The sequence below is a fragment of the Pleurodeles waltl genome, chromosome 11, assembly GCF_031143425.1.
Source record: "Pleurodeles waltl isolate 20211129_DDA chromosome 11, aPleWal1.hap1.20221129, whole genome shotgun sequence".
Classification (NCBI taxonomy): domain Eukaryota; kingdom Metazoa; phylum Chordata; class Amphibia; order Caudata; family Salamandridae; genus Pleurodeles; species Pleurodeles waltl.
In genome coordinates this window covers 942447462-942471471 of record NC_090450.1, presented here as the reverse complement: position 1 = coordinate 942471471, position 24010 = coordinate 942447462, and the positions used below count along the sequence as shown (strand labels likewise).

At 46.4% G+C, this 24010-nt stretch overlaps 1 protein-coding gene across 1 annotated transcript in view; it reads right to left on the bottom strand.

Annotated features, from left to right (window-relative positions):
• SFI1 (SFI1 centrin binding protein) overlaps nt 1-24010 on the bottom strand; it is a 328160-nt gene that overhangs the window by 14916 nt on the left and 289234 nt on the right. Inside the window, exons 29-30 of the mRNA XM_069215083.1 lie at nt 13303-13423; nt 196-307 (exon numbers count right to left, since the gene is read on the bottom strand). Coding sequence (XP_069071184.1) covers nt 196-307; nt 13303-13423 — 233 coding nt within the window. The remainder of the gene's footprint in view (nt 1-195; nt 308-13302; nt 13424-24010) is intronic.

Here is a 24010-nt window from a genome sequence, read left to right as displayed (position 1 = left end):
GAAGGTCCTATAATGGAGAACTAAAATTATATTTTTAAACAGATTAATTTAAGTACAAACAGTAGCAGAATACATACACCACTAAGTCAGAGGATGAAAGGAGTTAAAGTGGATACAAGTAGTAATGCAGCTCAGTTTTCCGCTATTGGATCTAGGGCAGGGACTACCGACAAACATTTGGTTTTACAACGTTACCTGCTGCAGTTCCTTTTGCACCTGATGGACTTCTGCTTGCTCCTCTAGCTGCAGACCTTCTGGGCTAGTCTCCAGCCACCTGCGAAGAACAGCAGATTGTCTGCGCCATGATCTGTGGAGAATGAATCGATGTATCCAATGAATTAGTACCTTGGCATGAACATGCCTTCAACTGAGCGCCAGAGACACTTTCACAATGCTACAAGAAGCCAAAAGAACAAAGTAAACATAGCGAACACAACCTGCCAAAGTCTGAAAAGGGAGCATTCCAAGCTTAAGTATAGGTCCCTATGGCTATAAACCCAGTGAGCAGCACGTACTGAGCTTCGCAGGAGAGAGGATTGTACTTGAATAAACTCTTGTATGTGATCAAGTCTATCATCCACCAACTTACTTATTACTGGTTTGCAAAGGGAAGTATGGCGATCAGAACAGTATAGAGGACATTTGCAGATGAAGAAATTATTTACATTCGGTAGCACTCTTTCTGATGAACCCAGATTCATCACCTTGTGAATACCTCCAGGTGCCAAATTGGATCCAGAGATTTATTTCCTCACCAGTTCCCTTGAGCGCCAGTAGGTGGCATCATGCAGCTCTGCTTTGGGACCATCCCTCCCGAAATTGATGTCAGAGACACAATTTAACCTCCACCCCAAAGGGTCACCATCAGTTTCTTTCTGATATCTGTCCACTCAGTTGGAAGCAGACCAATCAGTGAACAGAGTGTGTCAGTGTTGAAGATCTCTCACTGGAACCTATGAGCAATCCATTCCACATAAACAGGAAGGATGGTGAGTCAGTGAGAAATTTGGAGTTAGATGGAGTATCCACCAGAAGGAGCGTTACTGAAGGTAAGTAACTGTTCTTCTGATTGAAATTTCTGAGCACAGGTTCCTCGCCTTGTGAACAGATACCAAAGTAGTACCTCCCTGTGCAGTGCGTCTGCGGAATGGCTTAGACCAAAATATCCTGCAGGACTGAATGGGCAAAGTGCCCTTCCCACTGGACTTGGCTATCCAGGAAGTAGTGCTTTGTGAACTTGTGAACTTATGCCCACAATACAGCAAGGGAGGTGTCCAGAACAGGTACTAAGCAAATCAAAAACAGTGACTGCAGCTTTGGCACTAGTGGAATGAGCTCGCAGACCTTCCAGAGGCTATTTCCTGGCCAATCTATAGCAGATCTTAATACAAAGGACAATACATCTGGAGATGGTCACTTTCAGTACTGCCTTTCCTTTTTGTGCTCCAGAAATCCCAATGAAGAGTTAATCATCCACCCTGTGTCCTTGGTGCGATCTGTGTAGAAGCTCAGAGCTCTCAGGGTCTAAGCAATCTAGTCTTTCCTCCTACTTAAATTGAAGAGGAGGGACAAAGGATGCAGGGTAATGGACTGCCCAACGTGGACGAGTCTGACAAATTTTGGAATAAAAAACTGCCTTTGTCCTTAGCACTAGCTTGTCTGAGAAGAAAGTGGTACAAGTTTGATGTACAGAAAGAGCCTGTACTTCACTTCCGTGACACACCGACGTGATCGCTATGAGGAACACTGTTTAGGGTTAGTAATCTCAGAGGGCAACTATGTATTGGTTGAAATAAGATGCACATCAGAAATGTGAGAACCAAATTGAGAGCTGATTGAGGCATTACAAAAGGTTTTAGTGGAAAAATGTGCATCAGCCTTTTTGAGAAAGGCATCACAAATTATTTAAACAGGGACAGCAGATCAGATAAGGGCAGAAAGGCGGATAAAGCTGACAAATAAACTTAAACTGTCACCACTGCAAAGCCTTGCTGGGCCTACGAAAGGGTGAAAAGAAGGATGTCAGATAACTGGGACAACAGGGGCTAGATGTGCCTAGAAGCATACCATGCAACAAACTTCTCCCAGCATCCTAATTAGATGGTTTTGGTGGAGGGACACCTGGCTGCCAGAATGACACTTGCTACTTTGGGAGGAAGATCAAAAGCAGTTAGCTGTCTGCACTCAATCTTCAAGCATGGAAGTGTAAGTTGTGCATGCTCAGGTGCAGGACACTTCCCTGCTGTTAGGGCAGTAAGCAAAATGTGTTTTTTTCCCTACAGTTTGAGGTTTGAAGGGCAATTTAGGTAAGAAACGTCGTTTGAGGGGTCCATCTAAGTCAGACCACCCTGTTCTCCCCTACATGTCCAGATTTCAGAAATACAGTGGTGAAGACTTTGGTCCTGAGCTTTAATCGTCAGGCACCATACAATCTTCTCATTCTGAATCACAATTGGTTTGCAGATCCTGAGTGACATCATGCCCCCAAAGGTCATTGTTTTTATCATCCTTCCCAATGTAAGCATCAGAATCATTATCAACATTATCATCCACCACATTGCCGTTGTTGCTGTGGACGTTCTGTGTCTTTGTAGGCACTGGCTCTCCAATGGTGCACTGTTGCCTGGAACCTGTAACTTGAGCTAGTACTGCCAATTAGCCTACTGCAGCCTACAAACCAGCCTACAAATTCATGTGGTGCAATAAATTATTGGGGTTGACGAGGCCAATTTAATGGCAAGCGATGTGAACCGTGTGTCATAAACAGAGCTATAATTTGTTGCAGCAATGTCAACAACTCTACCCGGGACTTGAGGTATTGGAGACATACTCTGATGTGCATATGATGCTTCACAATTCAGGCCGCCCTTTGGGCACTGCTTATCTTCTCTGGTAAAAAGGTGTGTCCTCACAGCTTGGAAAAGATAGGAGTTCAATATGCAACCGACTTGGATTCGTTTTATTTTCTTCCTCCTATTCTCCGTTTGTTCATCTTGGTTATCATGGCTATCTTCTTCGTCCCCGATGATCACTGGCTCTTGTAAAAGCAGCTACTATGCCTGGAGCAGTCTTTCTAAATGAAATTGCCATACAAGAAACAGGCATGATCACTAGCTACGGTAAACTTACGAACAAAGTCCATCATGTATTCCTTTAGTGACCATAGCCCTTAAGATCTCAGTGGCCAGTGCATCTAGGCAGTCACGTATGAGCTAACCCCTCCACAATCTTCACTAGACACCAAAGTATGCAGCTATCTGGATAATGTCTGGCCTGCATAAGTATGGCAGCATTTCTGAAAACCACTGAGGGCAACCTCTTAAAGAGGGGGCTGAGCTCTTTGCCTTGCAGAGGTCTGGCCAAGAAGATGACCATACACAAAGCAGATTTGAAACTGTACTCGGCTTTCAGCAACGTTTTTGATCTCCAAGTTTAAATGAGACAAATGGGGGCAGGTGTTTTAGAGCATTGGGTGTCAAGCCTTGGAGCATGCTTTCTGAAGAAAGAAATGACTTAAGTTCAGAAATCTTTAAAACCGTAGTTTCATGATCACAGACTAGATGCTGCTCCAGGGCTTCTTATGCCCTTATAGTGATGACGTCTTTATAGCGTAGAAAAACCCCTATCTGGGTGAACATTGTCCTTAATAGGTAAATAACCCAACGGATAAATTCATGGATAGCTCTGTTTTTTGGAAAATTATAAAAAAAACAGACTGTTAAAGATTTTCAGGGATCTATCGCCATTACAGTACAAGTTTTGAGATCAGGTTGCTAATTTTTCCTTACAGATTTGTCAACTTCTAAAGTCTATTCTAAGCATTAAAATAAAATTGACTTTTTTTTTTTTTTTTTTTAAAGAGCGAGGCAAACGTAATGCAGCCTCAAGCTATCAGTCATAAATCCACAGGGAAGCAGTCCCCAAAAATTATGCGACAAAGACTTTGCCAAGAAATGTGAAAATCCAAATAACCTAATGTGTATCTTTATCACCCACCAGTTTGGAGTCATTTCAACTGACTTTATATTCAGACGAGCACCATCCAGTCCCCCACAAAAAGTAGCACACATCTGTGCCAGCATGAGGAACTTTAATTTAGCCTTCTGCAAGAAGGCATTCAGGAGTTGAATGTCCAATCTAGGCCAGAGGCCTCTGTCCTTTTTCGGCACAAGGAACTAATGACTGTAACAATCCTCCCCTCTTTCCAAGTCCGGAACCCTCTCAATACCATCTTTGGAGAGTAACACCTGCATCTCCTGCACTAGAATGGAGGTGTGCTTCTGAAAGTCAGTAGTGGGAAGGAAAGAGAGACTGTCATAAGTATCTATCAATCCATGAACAATTCTTATGACCCCTCTGTCGACGTGATGAATTGCCACCCCGGGAGGAAACAATGAATCCTGCCTCCCATGGGACGGGTGTATGCTACTAAAGATAAACTAAAGTGGCTCAGTTGCTACAAGGGAAGAGGACTGAGAGAAATGATGGTTTGCCAGCCCACATCCCTAGCCTCGAAAGGACTTATGCTACATGTGGGGCGACCGTCGCGGTCTATAAACATCTACAGTCTCTCCACTTGGGGTAGCCACTGAATCTTCCAAACTGATGTGGGATTTGCTTATCATGGGTAAAGAGAACGAGGGATCGAGCCATGGCTCTCCTGTCCTTAAAACACCCTCAGGCAGAATCTGCTTTTTCACCAAAATGTTGTGAACCTTCAAAGAAGATATCCATCTGAAGCGTGTACATATCGAGAAAATCCTGTGAAGCGCATCCACATATGGCAGCGGAACACAGCACTGGTGCCAACTGCCCATCTCAGGAAATCATTATCAACGTCAGCATGAATCATATATTTGCCGCATGTTCAACCATCATGAATTGTTTGAGGCAGAGAGGCCTGTCCCAACAAGATCTTGCTGGCTATGTCTCAAAGGGCATGCATGTAGCCACCCAACAAGCAGACTGCATTGACCAAGCCTAATGCCAAGCTAGCAGAGAACATTTGTTTTCCAAACACCTCAGTCCTCTTCGACTGCCTACCTTGAGAAGTGTTGGGGAACGAGCCGCAGTCCACCTTGCTGGTTGAAGCCTCAACCACCAGGCTCTCTAGGTTATTGGGTTTAGTGAGAAAATCAAGATCACCAGGCATCAGTCTGTAATGCCTGGACATCTGCAAATTCACTGGTGTGTAAGAACAGGGCTTTGGCAGCTTTGTTAAAGGAAAGCAAGAGTTGACACATGGCTGGCCCAGGCTGCAAAATTTCCTTAAGGACTACAGTCTTGTCCTGATTGAAGGCAGCTGCAATTTTAGGACCTCAGCTGCCCGTCGTACTACTATTGCATATGATGCAGCTTCTTCTGTTGGTGGTCAACAGGGAGAGTCCAACCATGTGTCAGGGGAGTTATCAAGCCCTCTGGCCTCCTGTAAGGGCATTTAAAGATTGTCTCACCATAATGAGGAATGAGTTCATTACCCCCTCCCACCATCATCATCATCATTGCCCTCTGGTAGTGCACCTTATTTAGAGTCAGAGACAAAATGATAATGAAGCCTCGGTTGGTGACCCAATCCTAGGAGAGCCATCAGGCTAGAGTCAGGCTGTATGATGACTGGCTGCACTTTAGGCAGTTTGTAGTGCTGCATTTGATCGAGATCGAGCTGACATTCGTCCGAGATTGGGCTGATATCTATTCGGAGTCAGGCAACAGAGTCAGCACCATATCCTCTTCCGACACCAGTGGGGTTAGTACCGGCATTGATGAGGAACAGTCAGGCACAGGTTCTTGAGCTGTATATGTGCTGGAGTCGATAAGGGATTTGGAACATATGGATAAGTTACTTACCTGTAAATCCTAGTTCTCTTCCAGGGGTATCCTCATCAAAGTCATAAACATTGAATATTCCCGCCCTTGTGTGGGGACCCCGGAGCATATATAAAATACACACATATTATATATGTGTAAAAACAGCAATGCAGGCTATAATGTTAAAACAGGCTAAAATGCTTTATTTCTATGAATTTTTTTTTTTTTTTTTTTTATATTATAAAATTACAATAGAGAATAAATATCTACCCAAGCCCCCAAAACTGGGCTTAGGGAAGTAAGCAGCAGTAAACTCTAGAGAAAAAGAGAAAAAACTGCATTGAAAAACAATGGAGCATTCTTAGCCAATAGGCTGCATGCAGGTTAACACAGGAGAACCATAAAAACTTTGGCACCGTGCCTTTAAGACCCTGAGCACCTCCAGTATCCCACCATGCCTCAGGGGTGAAGGAAAGGTGACAGTTGGTTCACAGTTAGGTCAGTTCTTTTTTACGGTGACAATCTGTGTAACTGATTCAAAATACAGTCTGTCCTGCACTTCTAGGAGACGTGCGTCCGGGGAGGAGGGTGGGTTGTTCATGACTTTGATGAGGATACCCCTGGAAGAGAACTAGGATTTACAGGTAAGTAACTTATCCTTCTCTTCCAGGGGATCCTCATCAATAGTCATAAACATTGAATAGATTAGCAAGCCCATCCCTAAACTCTGCGGACTGTCCGATAGAAGTGCAGGAATAGATACGTATTATGCAAATAAATTTCTCAGAGAGGCCTGCCCCACTTGGGCATCCGCTCTTGCATCTGAGTCTAAACAGTAATGTCTAGTAAACCTATGCACAGACTTCCATGTAGCAGCCTTACAAATCTCAGATATTGGAACATTGTTAAGGAGGGCAGCAGTAGCCGCTTTTCCCCTTGTGGAATGCGCTTTAGGCCTCGCTAGTAATTGCTTATTAGCCAGTTGGTAAGTATTAACAATACAAGAAACTATCCATCTTGATATCGTTCGTTTAGATGCTGCCTCTCCTGTCCTCAAATGACCATAATTTACAAACAAGCGGTTAGAGTGTCTAATCGATTTTGTCTTATCCAGATAAAATTTCAGCACTCTTTTCAAGTCTAAGGAGTGCAATGCTTTCTCTGCCGGAGTCTCCGGATTGGGAAAGAAAGTCGGTAAAGATATAGTCTGATTGATATGGAATTCTGACACCACCTTCGGAAGGAAAGATGGGTGAGTTCGCAGAACCACTCTATTGTCATGAAAAACCGTGTACGGTTCTTTGGAAGACAAAGCCTGGATTTCGCTGACCCTCCTCGCTGAAGTAATGGCCACTAAAAAAGCTGCCTTCCACGTAAGGTGTTGTAAAGAGGCCTTATGTATAGGTTCAAAAGGAGGGCCCATAAGTTTTGCCAATACTATGTTCAGTTCCCATGGAGGAGAAGGTCTCCGAATGGGCAAAAAAACTTTTTTCAAACCTTCTAAGAAATCCTTGACTACAGGTTTCGTAAAGAAGGATTCCTGAGAAGGGGACTTGCGATAGGCTGTAATAGCAGACAAATGTACCTTAATAGATGATACCTGCAGACCGGACTTTGCCAGATGAAGCAAATAGGACAGTATGACATCCTCCTGAGCCCGTATGGGATTCTGACCTTGTTGACAGCACCATATGTAGAATCTCTTCCACTTAAAAGCGTAAGAACGCCGCGTGGAAGGCCGTTTGGACTCTTTCAAGATGTTCATGCACTCCTGTGAGAGCCCTAGGTGCCCATACTGCAGGAATTCAGGAGCCATGCTGTTAAGCTCAGAGAGGGTAGGTTGGGATGTAGAATCCTGCCCTCCATTCTGCTCAGAAGATCCGGTCTGCACGGCAGCCTCCTGTGAGGTTTTTCCGATAGGTTGAGGAGATCTGTGTACCAGAATTGACGGGCCATTGTGGCGCTATGAGAATCATTCTGGTTCTGGATCTGTAAAGTTTGTTGATCACTGCCGGTATGAGGGGAATCGGCGGAAAAGCGTAGAGAAATATCCCTGACCAGTCGATCAACAGGGCATTCCCTCGAGACCCCGGGCGGTAGAACCTGGATGCGAAGTCTGGGCATTTCTTGTTTACTTCGTCTGCGAAGAGATCCAGTTGAGGCCGACCCCATTGAGCGAAGATGTATTCTGCGACTTCGCCGTGTAGGACCCAATCGTGAGCGTCCTCTAGGTGTCTGCTCAGAAAATCGGCTTCCACGTTTTGTTGACCTGGCAGGTGAACCGCTGTAAGCGACATTCCTCTGGCCAGGAGCCAATGCCATATCGCTTGGGACTCTCGAGATAGGGGTAGGGATCTCGTTCCCCCCTGTTTGTTCAAATAATACATCGTGGTTGTATTGTCAGTTTGTATTAGGAGAGTTTTCCCCTGAATTAGTGGTATGGAAGACTTGAGAGCCAGATGGACCGCTCTGAGTTCTAGCAGATTGATGTGGTACTGCTTTTCCTTGTCTGACCACAGGCCCTGAGCTTGAAAGGGACCCAGATGAGCCCCCCATCCCTGAAGAGACGCATCCGTTACCAGAGTGTCGGATGGAACTACCTGGTGAAACGGAGCACCCACTGACAGGTGAGGTCTGTGCATCCACCATCTCAATGACTGAAGTGCTACTGCCGGTAGTCGCACTCTGTCCTCCCAGCGACCTGTCCTTTGGCTCCAGTTGCTCTCCAATGCCTCTTGGAGGGGCCTCATGTGGAGTTTGGCATTTGGGACAATAAAAATGTATGATGCCATGGAGCCCAGCAGCGATGTCACCTGACGTGCCGTAGGTGCGTTGGCTCTCAACAGGTCCTGACACTTCCTGTCTATTGAGGATAGTCGTTCCTCCGAAGGATACACTCTTTGGAGTTCTGTGTCTATGATAGCTCCCAGGTAGTGAAGGTTCTGTGTTGGAATCAAGGTTGACTTTTGGTAATTGACCTGAAGACCTGGAGACTCGCAAACTCCGAGCACAATGTCCCGATGGCTTCTCGCCTGCTCCGGAGAAGAAGCCTTCAGTAACCAGTCGTCTAGGTATGGATATATGAATATCTTTTGTTTTCGAAGATGCGCCGCTACCACTGCCATACATTTCGAGAAGACGCGTGGGGCAGATTTCAGGCCAAATGGTAGAACTCTGAACTGGTAATGCTGTAACGCTACTTGGAAGCACAGGAATTTTCGATGTTTGGGAGCTATTGGGATGTGAAAATATGCATCCTGCAGGTCGATGGAGCACATCCAGTCTCCCTGATGTAGCTGAGGGAAAATCTGGTGAAGCGCTAGCATCCTGAACTTCTGTTTCCTTATGTATTTGTTCAGCAGCCATAGGTCCAGAATTGGCCTGAAAACGCCCTCTCGACCCTTCTTCGCCACCAGAAAGTAATGGGAGTAAACCCCCTTTCCTCTGTGCGCAGGTGGAACCTTTTCTATGGCATTCTTTTGCAGGAGGGCGAGAGCCTCTTTGCGCAGCAGGCTGAGATGAGATGGATTGCCTTTGGTTGGTGGCAAGTGTGGTGGAGGCTGTTTGAAAAGAAGAGAGTAGCCATGTTCGACAATATTGAACACCCATTTGTCTCTTGTGATAGAGTGCCACTCGTGAAGATAAGCTGTAATACTTCCCCCCACCGGAGTGGTGTACAGTGCCGAGGGAAGCGAGATTTCATTGCTTGGTCGGCGCTTTCGGAGTGGACTGTTGAGGTCTACTTGACCCTCGCTCCCTTGTGTTCCTTCGCTGAAAAAGAGGGCGTCCCTGCCGTTGCTGTGACCTTTGGGACCAGTGAGGGGTTTGAACCCTCTGCTGGAAAGGGCGCCTGTCATAAGGCCTATACCTCCGCCTGAAATCTTTCTTTCTTTCCAGGCCCACTGCCCTCATGGTATCCACCTTGGTCTTCATGCGGGCCATTTCCTCGTCTGCATGGGCACCAAATAGAGAGTTCCCGGCGAAGGGGAGATTCAGGATGCGTTGCTGTGCTTCCTGCTTTAAACCAGTGAGCCTCAGCCAGGAAGACCTCCTTGCACAGATTCCATGCGCGTACCCATGTGCAGCTAAATCCGCCCCATCTGCTGCCGCGCTGATAACCTGGTTGGATACCAGGCATCCTTCTTGCAGGATCTCTTGAAAATCTTGTCTGTCCTCTCTGGGCAATTTCTCTGTGAATCTATTGAGAGAGTCCCACAGAGAACGATCATACCTGCCTAGGAGTGCAGAAGCACTGGAGACTTTCATTGCCGAAGCCGCCGTCCCGCACATCTTTCTCCCCAGAGAGTCTAGATGCCTGCTCTCTTTATCCGGGGGGACCGTGGATGATGATGCCACCGAGTGGGTCTTTCGGGCTGCGGCTAATATTACCGAGTCCGGTGGCGGATCCTTCCTGAGGAACAAAGGGTCCTGTTCGGGAGCCTTGTATTTCTTGAGAATTCTAGCCGGGGCAGATTTGAGCGAAGCTGGGGCCAGAAAAGTGTCCATGGTTGGCTGCAACAAACCAGGCACTAGAGGCAGCAGCTTTTTTGATGCTGATCTCTGTTGTAGAGTCTCAAAGATGATTGACGAGGAGGTAGATGGCTCTGGGACCTCTATGTTTAGTTTCTGCGCTCCTCTTAACAGCACCTCGTTAAACGTGGTAATGTCATCCACCGGTGAGACCCTAACAGGTGGAGAATCTGTTAGGGTGGGGGAGTAACGCCCGACAGATGATCCTGACGACGACCAAGAGGGTGATCTTCTTCGTGAACGAGACCTGGATCGTCATTGAGAACGAGACCTGCTGCGAGACGCTGTAGCAGGGCGCCCAGGCCTCGCGGCCGGTTGACGAGGAGCAGAACGAGCCCGTCCTGCCCTTGCTGTCGGTGATGGCGTTCTTGGCAGGGATGCAGTAGGCGAGTACATTCGCGAATATTGCGAATCCGGGGAGGCCGCTGGTCTGTTAAGGCTCTCTAGCCATCTTGGAGAGAGATTGATGGGCGAGACATGCCCAGATGATGCCGCTCTTGAATGAGATGAGTCGCTCGGTATGGAGACCACTGGAGATGGTGCGGCCTTGTCTGGCGTGGGGCGACGTTCTACCGGGACAGGTAAAACCTGTGTCGACGTCGACGGCTGTGTCGACATCGAAGGGCGCCCCACCGGTTGCTCTTGCCTCGACGTTGAGTGTCTCGACGTAGAGTGTCTCGACGTCGAACGGCGACCTTTGGACCTCGACCTGCTCGCCGTCGTGTGCCTCGACGTGGAGCGGTGGGAAGCCGACGGCGGATGTCTCTCATGCCGTCGTGGCGATTTCGACGTCGTGTCTCTTGACGTCGGGGGGCGCACAGCCTTTGGCGGCGACCGGGCACGCCGGCGATGGCTCGACGTCGATCGGCGGGATGCCGTCGATGGAGACCTGCCCCTGCGGTGGAGTTCCCTCGACGCCGTCTCCTTCGACGTCAGTTGTCTCGCCGTCGACGGCGATCTATGCCGGTGAGACGGTGGTAGCGACGACATCGACGGGGAACAAACAGGTACTTTCCTACCTGCTGACGTCGACCTAGCCATTCTCTCCTGAGAATGGCCTGCTGGTTGTCTGGGAAGTGAAGAGGACGATGTTTTCTGCCTCTCCTGAAGCCCATGTAGCCTGATCTTTTCTCTGTCTTTCAGAGTCCTGTGACATATTCTTGCAGTGCTTACAAGTGTCAGGGCAGTGACTCTGAGGCAGGCACACTATACACAGAGAGTGTGGGTCTGACTGGGCCTTCTTCTTCCCACAAGCAGGGCATTTGACAAAAAGTGAAGGCATTTTTCCGTCAGGAAAAAACTGCCAAGCTCAGACAAAGATGTTATCTGTCGAATGAAAAAGGAAAAAACGCTTTTTTTAAAGGATTTTTCTAAGAAAAACTCAGAAAAACTGAGAGCTCAATGCTCCAGGATCCTCTCAGAAGAAGCCGGAAAAAAGAACTGACCTAACTGTGAACCAACTGTCACCTTTCCTTCACCCCTGAGGCATGGTGGGATACTGGAGGTGCTCAGGGTCTTAAAGGCACGGTGCCAAAGTTTTTATGGTTCTCCTGTGTTAACCTGCATGCAGCCTATTGGCTAAGAATGCTCCATTGTTTTTCAATGCAGTTTTTTCTCTTTTTCTCTAGAGTTTACTGCTGCTTACTTCCCTAAGCCCAGTTTTGGGGGCTTGGGTAGATATTTATTCTCTATTGTAATTTTATAATATTAAAAAAAAACTTAATAGAAATAAAGCATTTTAGCCTGTTTTAACATTATAGCCTGCATTGCTGTTTTTACACATGTATAATATGTGTGTATTTTATATATGCTCCGGGGTCCCCGCACAAGGGCGGGAATATTCAATGTTTATGACTATTGATGAGGATCCCCTGGAAGAGAACTGAAGGGTTCAGATGGTGCCAGGAATAGATCTCCAGTGGGAAACCAACTGGAAGCTTTGCGGGTGCTTGGGGCCTGCAGGCGCACTAGAAGGAGTCAGAAGTGTGCTGAAAATGTGCAGCATGGACTCTTGAAAGCCTCAATCTGCCATGTCGCTGTCGATGGCCCAGGAAACTCAAGGCGCACTAGAAACAGAAAACCGGATCTGCGAATGGGATCCCTAAGGGAGACCAAATTACATTGTGACAACCTTGTGCCGTCTCCCTAGATATGTAATTGTGGGATGAGTTCAAGTCCAGCTTTCCTTTTTTGTCTACGTTTGAACCTCTTGCAGGAAGGGTCTATAGAGTGGGACAGAGTGCACCTCTGCAAGCTAACATGGAGGCAGTCACTGTTTCTTATGCTCAGCAACGTTCAATCCTGGATTAATTTATGTGAATGAAGGCACACTAACTGCACAACTGACCTGCCTCAAGCACAAGAGAGACACCTTGTACGGGTCCGTGACCAACTTCTGTTTTTTACTGTCACAGCATGGTTTGAAACCAGTAGTTTTAGACAGGGACATCATTCCCTAGCACACTAGATTTCGTCTTAAGAGTCGTCAGTAGGCCAATTTATTCTGAGAGAGAAGCTCCAGATGAACTTCCAGAGGCTCAGAAAGAAGGGAATTGACATCAGGCTGGAGGGTTGGCGCCTATATACAGCTTCACTCTGTCACCTCCGGGGCAGCATGAATACAGAGCACAGCCGCAAGCCGCTCCCTAGCCACACCCTGGAGCGCTGCTGGAAAACATTTCCCGATCCAGCCTGGTGCCTTGGGAGTATCTGAATGTGTGGAATTTGCAGCTACCTGTATCCATCAGAAAGCTCTGATAAAAGGTTGGCACTCTTTTTTCCATTTACTTTACAAGGATTACCCATCTGATAACCAAGGAATACTCAAATGTGCATGCAAATCTACATAAAAGACAATAGAGGAAAACTACCTAGAGAACTATGGATCACTGTTACACCATTAACTATGGCTGGGTAGAACTGCCTTGTCTCTAATACAATAAAGTACAATTTGCCTTAACATACTTCAGATTCGCTTTGTTATCATGGTATTGCTGCATTTTCTGTTGGATCTGTTCAAGCTCAGACTCCAGCTCTCTTCTCAGCACAGCTTCTTCTTGGGGGCCACTTTCAGTACTTGTATCACCTATAACAACATGAACAGATAGAGTAAAAATGACTAACATGTTATGTACAGTAGCTAGTCTTGCACTGGTGGTCATTACCTCCTTAATTTTCTATCTGTTACATACAGCATGGGCACAGCCTGGAAACAAGACACCGTTTTACAGGGAACAAATGGCTGAGCCAATAGGTTATTACAAGAAGCATGATAACGTTAAGATAAAAAACTGTTAATAGTGGAAACCAATGCAACCAAAAACTGGTGAAGGAGAGGGATTGCTAGATAACAGAAAGAGGAATAAGGAAGGTTGTGGGAAAGTAAGGTAAAAGAGAGGTAGTGGAAGTTATGTCAGGCAATAGCCAACATTTCGAGATGTTGAGAAAGAAATTACACAGGATACTTATTTCTGTAGATAGTTCAAGAAAAGAAGATATAAGGATTTTCGAGATAATGGCAGAAGATAGTTTTTGTTGTTTTCTTAAGGTCATTAGTGAATGTTAAATTTTGCAGAGTTAGCATTAGAGGTGCAAATGGATGGTTGTTGCCAACAAGGGATGTGATGATGCACATTTAATTTTAGACTTGTATTTTCATGTCTAAGGAAGGATTTATCTCTTTTGCAACAACAGAGAATTGTTTTTGGTTCCACATAAGGGAGTAAAAGAGTGGATAGTTCTTTAGAGTATGAAAGTCAATTGAAACCATTGATAGTGAATTCCCTGCCACATACTAATGCTTTGACAAATGGTCAGTTGTTTATCTGTAAAGTGGAGTGCTGAATCTCAAAGACAATGTCTAGGGCATTATCTAGGAATTAGGCGAAGGCATGGCAACCCTACAAACAGGCATCCAAGACATTGTTAACATTCATGGCTTAGTGACAAGCTCACTATTCCGAAAGCAACAAAGCCATTTACTTCCTTCGTTGGTGGTTTGTAAAACTCTGACTCCTTATTCTGGTGACAATTCTGGCTTGGTGTAGTTAGAGAGAGAGATAGTTAACCTTCTTCCCAGTGAGTTAAAGGAATTTCACTTCTTTCTCCACCGGAGTAAAAGAGGCTTGTGGTTTTCATCTGTTCTGAGTCGGTTCCATACCTAATGAATTAGACTGCAGATATCATGAGGTGCAAATAAACTTGGGCCTTATATTCGTACAAAGTATTTGGTAAACGTGGTCACAATTTGTGCACCAACCTTTGCCAAATGCATTGTTTTCTTGCGAATCAACATATGCTCAAACATGTTGGTTACTAAACTTCTGATTTCCTAATGTGAATGAGGAGGATCGCAAATTGAGATCCACACAGATGGTAGCCTGCTGGGGTTTTAAATCAAAACGGCTTTTCTTTGAACATACCCTGTTTTCTTTAAAGGACTACAACTTACTCCTAAAAAAATGTTTCTTTACAGCATTGACGAACAAGTTACTTACCTTTGGTAACGAATTATCTGGTAGAGACATATTCTAGTTGCAGATTCCTTACCTTAAAATTTCCCCCAGGCGTCAGCCTGGATCCAGAGATTTTTCTTCGAGCAGTACCCCTGTGCGCCGTTGGGTGGCATCTGTTGACTCTGCATCCGCCATTGGCAACGTGGTCACCGGATATGACTTTGCGTGTCGTATATACAGGGAGTGCAGAATTATTAGGCAAGTTGTATTTTTGAGGATTAATTTTATTATTGAACAACAACCATGTTCTCAATGAACCCAAAAAACTCATTAATATCAAAGCTGAATATTTTTGGAAGTAGTTTTTAGTTTGTTTTTAGTTTTAGCTAGGTTAGGGGGATATCTGTGTGTGCAGGTGACTATTACTGTGCATAATTATTAGGCAACTTAACAAAAAAAAAAAATATACCCATTTCAATTATTTATTATTACCAGTGAAACCAATATAACATCTCAACATTCACAAATATACATTTCTGACATTCAAAAACAAAACAAAAACAAATCAGTGACCAATATAGCCACCTTTCTTTGCAAGGACACTCAAAAGCCTGCCATCCATGGATTCTGTCAGTGTTTTGATCTGTTCACCATCAACATTGCGTGCAGCAGCAACCACAGCCTCCCAGACACTGTTCAGAGAGGTGTACTGTTTTCCCTCCTTGTAAATCTCACATTTGATGATGGACCACAGGTTCTCAATGGGGTTCAGATCAGGTGAACAAGGAGGCCATGTCATTAGATTTCCTTCTTTTATACCCTTTCTTGCCAGCCACGCTGTGGAGTACTTGGACGCGTGTGATGGAGCATTGTCCTGCATGAAAATCATGTTTTTCTTGAAGGATGCAGACTTCTTCCTGTACCACTGCTTGAAGAAGGTGTCTTCCAGGAACTGGCAGTAGGACTGGGAGTTGAGCTTGACTCCATCCTCAACCCGAAAAGGCCCCACAAGCTCATCTTTGATGATACCAGCCCAAACCAGTACTCCACCTCCACCTTGCTGGCGTCTGAGTCGGACTGGAGCTCTCTGCCCTTTACCAATCCAGCCACGGGCCCATCCATCTGGCCCATCAAGACTCACTCTCATTTCATCAGTCCATAAAACCTTAGAAAAATCAGTCTTGAGATATTTCTTGGCCCAGTCTTGACGTTTCAGCTTGTGTGTCTTGTTCAGTGGTGGTCGTCTTTCAGCCTTTCTTACCTTGGCCATGTCTCTGAGTATTGCACACCCTGTGCTTTTGGGCACTCCAGTGATGTTGCAGCTCTGAAATATGGCCAAACTGGTGGCAAGTGGCATCGTGGCAGCTGCACGCTTGACTTTTCTCAGTTCATGGGCAGTTATTTTGCGCCTTGGTTTTTCCACATGCTTCTTGCGACCCTGTTGACTATTTTGAATGAAACGCTTGATTGTTCGATGATCACGCTTCAGAAGCTTTGCAATTTTAAGAGTGCTGCATCCCTCTGCAAGATATCTCACTATTTTTGACTTTTCTGAGCCTGTCAAGTCCTTCTTTTGACCCATTTTGCCAAAGGAAAGGAAGTTGCCTAATAATTATGCACACCTGATATAGGGTGTTGATGTCATTAGACCACACCCCTTCTCATTACAGAGATGCACATCACCTAATATGCTTAATTGGTAGTAGGCTTTCGAGCCTATACAGCTTGGAGTAAGACAACATGCATAAAGAGGATGATGTGGTCAAAATACTCATTTGCCTAATAATTCTGCACTCCCTGTAGGTGCCACCCTGGCGCACTGACATGAGTTTCTTTTCACAACTTTCCACCCCAGAAACGTGGAGCCATGAAGAACACTGACCCTAGTGCACCAGAACTAGGGCCCTGAAAGGGAAGTCCCTGTTCCTAGAAATCAGTTCGCAGCAAGGGGAGGATGGGTGGGTCGGTAAGGAATCTGCCACTGGAATGTCTCTGCCAGATAATTTGTTACCAAAGGTAAGTAACTGCTCATCTGCTTGAGACTTCTAGTTGGAGATTCCTTACCTTAGAATAGATACCCAAGCAATAGCATCCCCGGAGTAGGGTCTGCGAACCAAGATCATACTAGGAAGTCCTGCAGGACCGAACTAGAAAAGTACCCGTCCCTTTGTAACGGACTGTCCAGGCAGTAGCGTTTAGTAAACGTGCGCAAGGACTCCCATGTTGCTGCCTGGCAAATGTCCAGGACTGGAGCTCCTCGTGCTAACGCAGTGGTTGCAGCTGTTGCTCTAGAAGAGTGAGCGCGCAAGCCCTCTGGGATTTTTAGCCAATACATAGAGCATTTTAATGCTGTGAACAACCCATAAAGAGATGGTTCGTTTTGGTCCTGACACCATGCCACAAATTTGTTCCATCAAAACCGTTTTGGTGGAGGGACGCCTGGCTGCCAAGATAACATTACAGACTTTGGGCGGCAGGTCAAAAGCTGTCAACTGCAGCCGCTCAATCTCAAGAAAGAAAGCAGAGACTGGACAAGTTCAGGTGGCGAACCGTCCCCCGCTGCTGCGACAGAAGATCCTCCCAAAGGGGAAGTCTGATCAGAGGATCGATGGCCATGCTCAAGAGCTCAGGATACCATACTCTACGTGCCGAGCCACAAGAATCACTTGGGCCGGTCGCTCTTGATCTTCTTCAGAACTCTGGGCAGAAGTGCTATTGGCATAAAGGCGTAAAAGGAAGCCTGAGTTCCACTCTACATGTAAAGCGTCGCCAAGCGAGTGCCGCCTTGGAAATGCCAATGCACAAAACAGCTGACGTGTGTTTTCTGTGGAGGCAAACAGATCTAAACAAGGCCATCCCCACTGCTGAAAAAGACCTCACGCCACCTCCGGATGCAGACGCCATTCGTGACCGACCAGGCATTGACGGCTGAGTTTGTCCGCTCTGGTGTTCAGAGAATGCACCAGATGTTGAACCACCAAGGATATGCCCTGATGTTCCAGACATGTCCAGAAGCGCAGAGCCGCCTGACAAAGGGTCCACGACCCCACCACGCCCTGCTTGTTGAAGTACCACGTGGCGGTGGTTTTGTCTGTGAACAACTGCACTACTTTCCCTTTAAGAGAGAGAAGGAATGCTTTAATGCTAGCCTGATTGCCCTGAGATCCAAAAGATAATCTGATCTCCGCCTCTTCCATGTGGCCGCCCCATCACAGGAGTGATGCATCTGTCACTATGGTCAGATCTGGTTGGGGAAGGGAGAGGGGTCTGCCTCTGATCCAATCGCACTTTGAAAGCCACCACTGCAGATCTTGTGCAGTCCCCTCCAAGATCTGGACCATGTCGAAGAGATTATCCTGCTGCTGCGCCCACTGGAACTTCAGGTCCCAATGCCGAGCCTGCATCGCCATTTGGCATGTGTCACCAACAGGATGCCATGAGGCCCAGCAGCCTCAGAGTCAGTCTAACCGAAATCCAGAACAGAGGCTGAAACATCGGTATCATAGCCTGAATATCCTGGACTTGCTGCTCGGAAGGGTAGGCCTGAAACTGCTCTGTGTCCAGAACGGCTCTGATGAAAGGGAGCGTCTGAGAGGGAGTCAGGTGTGACTTTGGCACGTTTATAGTGAGGCCCAGCGAATGCAGGAGGTCTGCTGTAATATGGAGGTGGGAGTCAACAGTCTGGGGCGAGTCTGCCTTCAACAGCCAGTCGTCGAGGTACGGGAAGATTGAAACTCCTAACCTGTGCAGATGAGCTGTGACCACTGCCATCACTTTGGTGAACACCCAAGGGGCGCTGGGAAGGCCAAAGGGGAGCACAGTAAATTGAAAACGTTTGTGACCTACCACGAACCACAAGTAACGTCTGTGGGCAAGATGGGATGGGAATATGGACATATGCATCCTGCACGTCCAATGCTAACATCCAGTCTCCTGGATCTAAGGCAGATAGGACCTGAGCTGATGCTGAATCCCACTGCCAACTGGTCCCTGCTGGGGAAGCGTCAGACTATGAAGGTTTGGAGGCTGCACCTTGTGGGAGGGGAGGGGGTGTTGGAGTGTGGGCAGTGGACTAGCTAGGCTGCTGACTCCCTGATCCACGTGGAAGCTGGATCCCACGGCCACGCAGAGGCTGGGCAGCATGCATGGCACAGTGGCTGGTGAGGAACAGATGTGGCGGGCACCCCTTCCGTAGCCACAAAAGCAGCGAAAACCATACTGAGGGGGGCGAGTTGCAGCTGCGAGGCCAAGAGACCCCATAAAACGCTCGAGTGCAGAGTCTGCTTCATCTTCGAAGGGATGGGTGCCATCAAAGGGCATGTCCATCAGAGTAGATTGGACATCCCCTGAAAAGCCAGATGTCCTTAAACAGGCATGGCACCTCAAGGCCAGCAGCGAAGCAACCGATCTGCCTAGAGAATAGATCGTATCCAGCCCACATCTGAGCATGAACTTAGCTGCATCTCTCCCATCAGCAAAAGCTTGGGAAAGAATGGCCCAGGCCTCTTCCGGGACCTGTTGCAGCACTTGCACAACTGTGCCCCCATAAAGTATGGTTGTAGTGGCCCAAAAGGCATGCAGTGTCTGCAATGCAAGGCTGGTGGAAGAAAACAGCTTCTTCCCAAGGTGTGATCCAGCCTCTTGGATTCCCTATCCGGAGGAGCAGAAGGGAACAGGCCATGGAATGTTGAGACTTGGATGACCAAGCTTTCTGGAGTAGGGTGTTGGGTCAGGAAAACCGGGTCATTAGGTGCAGGCCTATGGCGGCTGGCTACTGTCCTGTTGAAAGAAGTCCCTGTGCTGGGTTTGGACCAGGTCCCCAGCAGGACATCAGTGAGGGCTTAATTGAAGGGCAAAATGGGTTCTGACGTGGAAGCTTAATGCTGAAGCATCTCAGTCAGGAGGTTAGTCCTGACAGCCACCAAAGGCAGCTCGAGGCCCAAGATCTCGGCCACTCTCTGCACCACTATGGAGTAAGATGGCCCCTCCTCCCTAGCCACAGTAGGGGGAGAAAGCATATCAGCATGAGGGGAGGTATCCAGACTGCTGACTTCACCCAGTTCCTGAGCCCAGTTCATAGGGTCTTCAAGAAGTTATTCTAAAGGGTCCAGCAACCCCTCCATACTCTCACCGAAGTCATTCCCATAAGAAGAAGGGTCAAGATCCAACCTAGGGACCAAGGTCCCCACCTAAGTTGGAATCAGCGTCGACCGATGCTGCTCCGGCTCAGTGTCGGAGTTGGCAATGAGTGTAGGGTCAACGGCGGAGTCAGGAACGTCAACGTCAGAACCGCCATCAAGGAAGGTCACAGTAGTATGACTGACACCGGTTCAGATCCAGAAGTGGATCCCTGGGTGCACCTTGAAGAAGAGGCCAAAGCCACTGGTGCAGAAGCCGAAGGGGCCCATGCCAAACCTGTGGGGTCCGAAGGCTCTCAGACAGGGGTGGACTGCCTAAAGGTGAGGCGCATGGCCTCATAAAATTCTTTCAATTGGGCTGGGGTGGCTCCAGCTCCTGGAAACTCAGGGAGGCACGGAGCCGACCCAGAAGTAGGCTCTGAAAACCGAGGCCTAGAGCGAGGGTTTGCCTTCGCCCGCATCTTGTCCTCCAACCCACGGGTGAGGTCAAAGAACACTTGTGCTGATTCCACATCATCTTGTGTTTACCCGAGTGTCATGATGATTTTGAATGGGACGACGATGAGTGGTGATGGCTCTGCGAGTGGTCTCGGGACTTTCCTCTCGACTGAGAGCGATGCCAAGCCGGACACCTAGTCGCGAGTAGCTTTCGACACTGCTCCCTCATAGCCTTCGGGTTCATGGCCCGGCAGTCAGAGCACGATTTCAGGTCGTGATGCGCTCCTAACACCACAGGCACTGACATCATGCGGTGACAAGAGTTGCAGGTCTTGAAGACGGTCTTATGTGACGACATCCTCGACGCACCAAAAAGTAAAAAAAAAAAAAAAAAATCCTTAGACAAAGTCAAAAGGCCAGTCAAAAAAAAAAGCGACTGTAGGGGTAGCTCTCTCTAGATCTGCGTGGAGGCTGGCAGGGGAAGAAAAGAACTGACGTCAGAGGGCCGGAGCGGCACATATATACGACCCGCAACATCATATCAGGCGACCACGACGCCAACGACAGACGAGGAGTTGACTGACGCCACCTAACGGCACGTAGTGGTACTGCTCGAAGAAAAATCTCCAGATCCTGACTGATGCCTGGGGGAAATTCTAACATAAGGAATCTGCAACTAGAAGTCTCTATCCGATAAAGAGAGTTACCACCCACATTGAGGTGCCAGTAACCTACCAATGATTTGCAACTGCAATTGCTAACCATTGGTACATACTATTAGAAATTGCAAATTTAAGGGATGCCCTTAACACGCCCCTTTCCATTTGTAATTCTGTATGTCGCCGAAAACCTGTTTTGCGATTCAGTAACAAGTTACTGAATCACAATTTGGGTTTTGAACCTTCCTAAAAGCTATTTGCGGTATACAACTGCAAAAGAGTGTGGTTTTTGCCAAATGTTAGTGGCTGCTACATGCATACCTTCCAGAAAAAAATATTCTTAGGCTCACATTAGGGCTTTGCAGAGATGGGGATTTAATGGGTGCAATAAATAGCATCAACTGTCCATTTTGCCCCAAAACTTAATCTGTCCCACAATTTTTCCACAGTAAATGTCATCAGTTCTAACTTACTTAAATATACCTTGCAAAACTTAAGGGGGTATAGTGCTTTGTCCAAAAAAACCTGCTATTCCGATTTGTTATTTAACAGGAGAAACAACACATATATGGACTACTGAGCTAATCATAAACAAGGGCTTAGGCCTTTGGAGCCTCTAAGCAGTGGACAAGATAGAAGACTCCTCTCTCTAGCAGGGATGGCATTAATTTCTTAAGGTACACCCACACCATCATATGATCTAGAATACCATAGACCGATATGGCCCTAGATGGTATCCCCATACAGATCAGGTCTTGATCCATTTGGATTGGTGTCAGCATTCTTTTTTTTGTTTTTTCAATGTTGAGTATACATTAAAACTTAAAGGAATTGTATTGCATCGGCATGCAAACGTAAAAACAGCATTTTCTACTTTTACATCAACTGCAGATGTAAGCATTAGAAACATTACTTATTTGTGTAATATACAAACTTTTACCTGTATTTCTTGGTCCTCAGTCAATTCCAGAGTATAACCTTCAAGTCCTCAACCACTACTCCGGGTTTGCATTTTTACAGCCTTCATGCACCAACCAAGATTTTTGTATAATTCTTGAGTAGGAAAGCTTACGCTGTAGGAAAGTACCCTCTTTTTGGCATGGTTACCCCCACTTTTTGCCTGATGTCAGTGTGTTTTGACTGTTTTCACTGGAATCCTGCTAACCAGGACCCCAGTAACAGTGCTCTATCCCTCTAAATTTGGTTGCTTAGGACTTAGCACACTCCACAATTGGCATATTGGTGCCCCATCCAAGTTTCTAGTATGTAGTGCTTGGGTACCTAGGGCATTGGGGCACCAGGGACTCCCCATGGGCTGCAGCATGCATTATGCCACCCATGGAAACCCATGCAAAATGTGTCTACAGGCCTGCCATTGCAGCCTGCGTGAAAAGGTGCATGCACCCTTTCACTACAGGTCACTGCACCAGGTCACTGTAAGTCACCTCCATGGCAGGCACTCCTAGCTCAAGTTCGTAGGGGCAACTCCATTCATGCAGGGGTGCCCTCACACGCAGGTACTTGCACCCTGCCCCTTGTCGCCACAGGATTCCATTGGGAGCCCAAGCCCATCTTTGATCATTGCACCATGCCGGCCCTATGCTGCTGGTGGTGCACCCTTGGTGTCTTCCTAAACTTTGCTCTGTGGACACCTTAACCCCCGGAGACTGGGATTGTAAGTTGAGTACTTAGCTGCAAACAATGTTGTTACTTTTCCTCCCCTAGGACTGCATTGCTTTCTATTAGAAATTGCACTGTATTTTTGAAATTGAAAAGTATTACTCACCTGTAACCTGTTTTACCTGTGAATTCTAGATAAAGTGCAAGTGGAACAAAGGCTGGTGATTTATGAGTCTCCCTCCACTACTCACTAGCACTATGCTAGTGGTTAGAAGTCTAAATTACTCTGGCTTTCTGAAGGATTGACACCTCTAGCTAAATTACACTGTATTGGGCACTGATCCCTTCAAGGTAACTTAATATTTGTCTTCAGCTGGGAACAAACGGTGCCACCTCCCTACCTAACAATCTGAAGGACTCATGTGGACAGGTAAAATATCTGGTGCCAAAGAAATGCCTTTAGATGTTTTGTATGAAACAAAACTCAGTAAGACCTCCCCGTAGTATTGTTTCAAAGCAGAGCATTCTACTTCTTAATAATGAGCTACATGCACCCACTTCTTAGATGTCTGCACAAATAAGAAGAGAATAAGCATTCCCCTGAGCCGAATTAATCCATCCCTTTTACCATCTCCATAATCATTCTAGTTGAAAGATCAAAGGGAGAGGGGGAGGGAGAGTGGTGGGTATATGCAATATCAGAAAATGTTTCATATATTTTAGCCTGTAAAGCAATAATCTCATGCTTCGAATTTAATGTAAAAGCTAGGTGGAACTTTATAGAAAGTTACCATCACATGTAGCACACTTTAGACACTTCAATGACTTATGTATACATCAAGAAATACATTAAAACCCAGCACGTGAAGGCACAAATGCTAGTATACCTTCTGATATATTGCTTTAAGGTTGAGGTACCTTCAGAGCTATCTTATTTTATTGTTAGGGCACCTTCAAATCTATCTCAAGTTATGCCTGATTTAAATATATTTGCTGTTATAGACAGACTGCCTTCAGGTAAATCTCACTTAAAAAAAATAAATAGCTGTGTGGAGGGAGCGTACAGTGAATTTTCCAGCAGCAGAGCAGAAGTTGCGTGGTCTTCCTGAAAATATCCCTGTGCCAATGGAAAAGGAGGCACGTGATTGTAAGTATAGCAGTTATTTTGTCTATAACACTTACACAGTATGAGCCACCAAATCATATTTTACAATAAGTATTAACAGGATCAAAGGAGTAAAAAATAAGATGTTATATAAAATACAGCTCCAACTCAGAAGGGTGAAGACACAAAATTAGCATATGGCAAAGTATGGGAATGTGTTTTTCACTAAAATAGTTAATACTTGGCACCAGCAGAGGT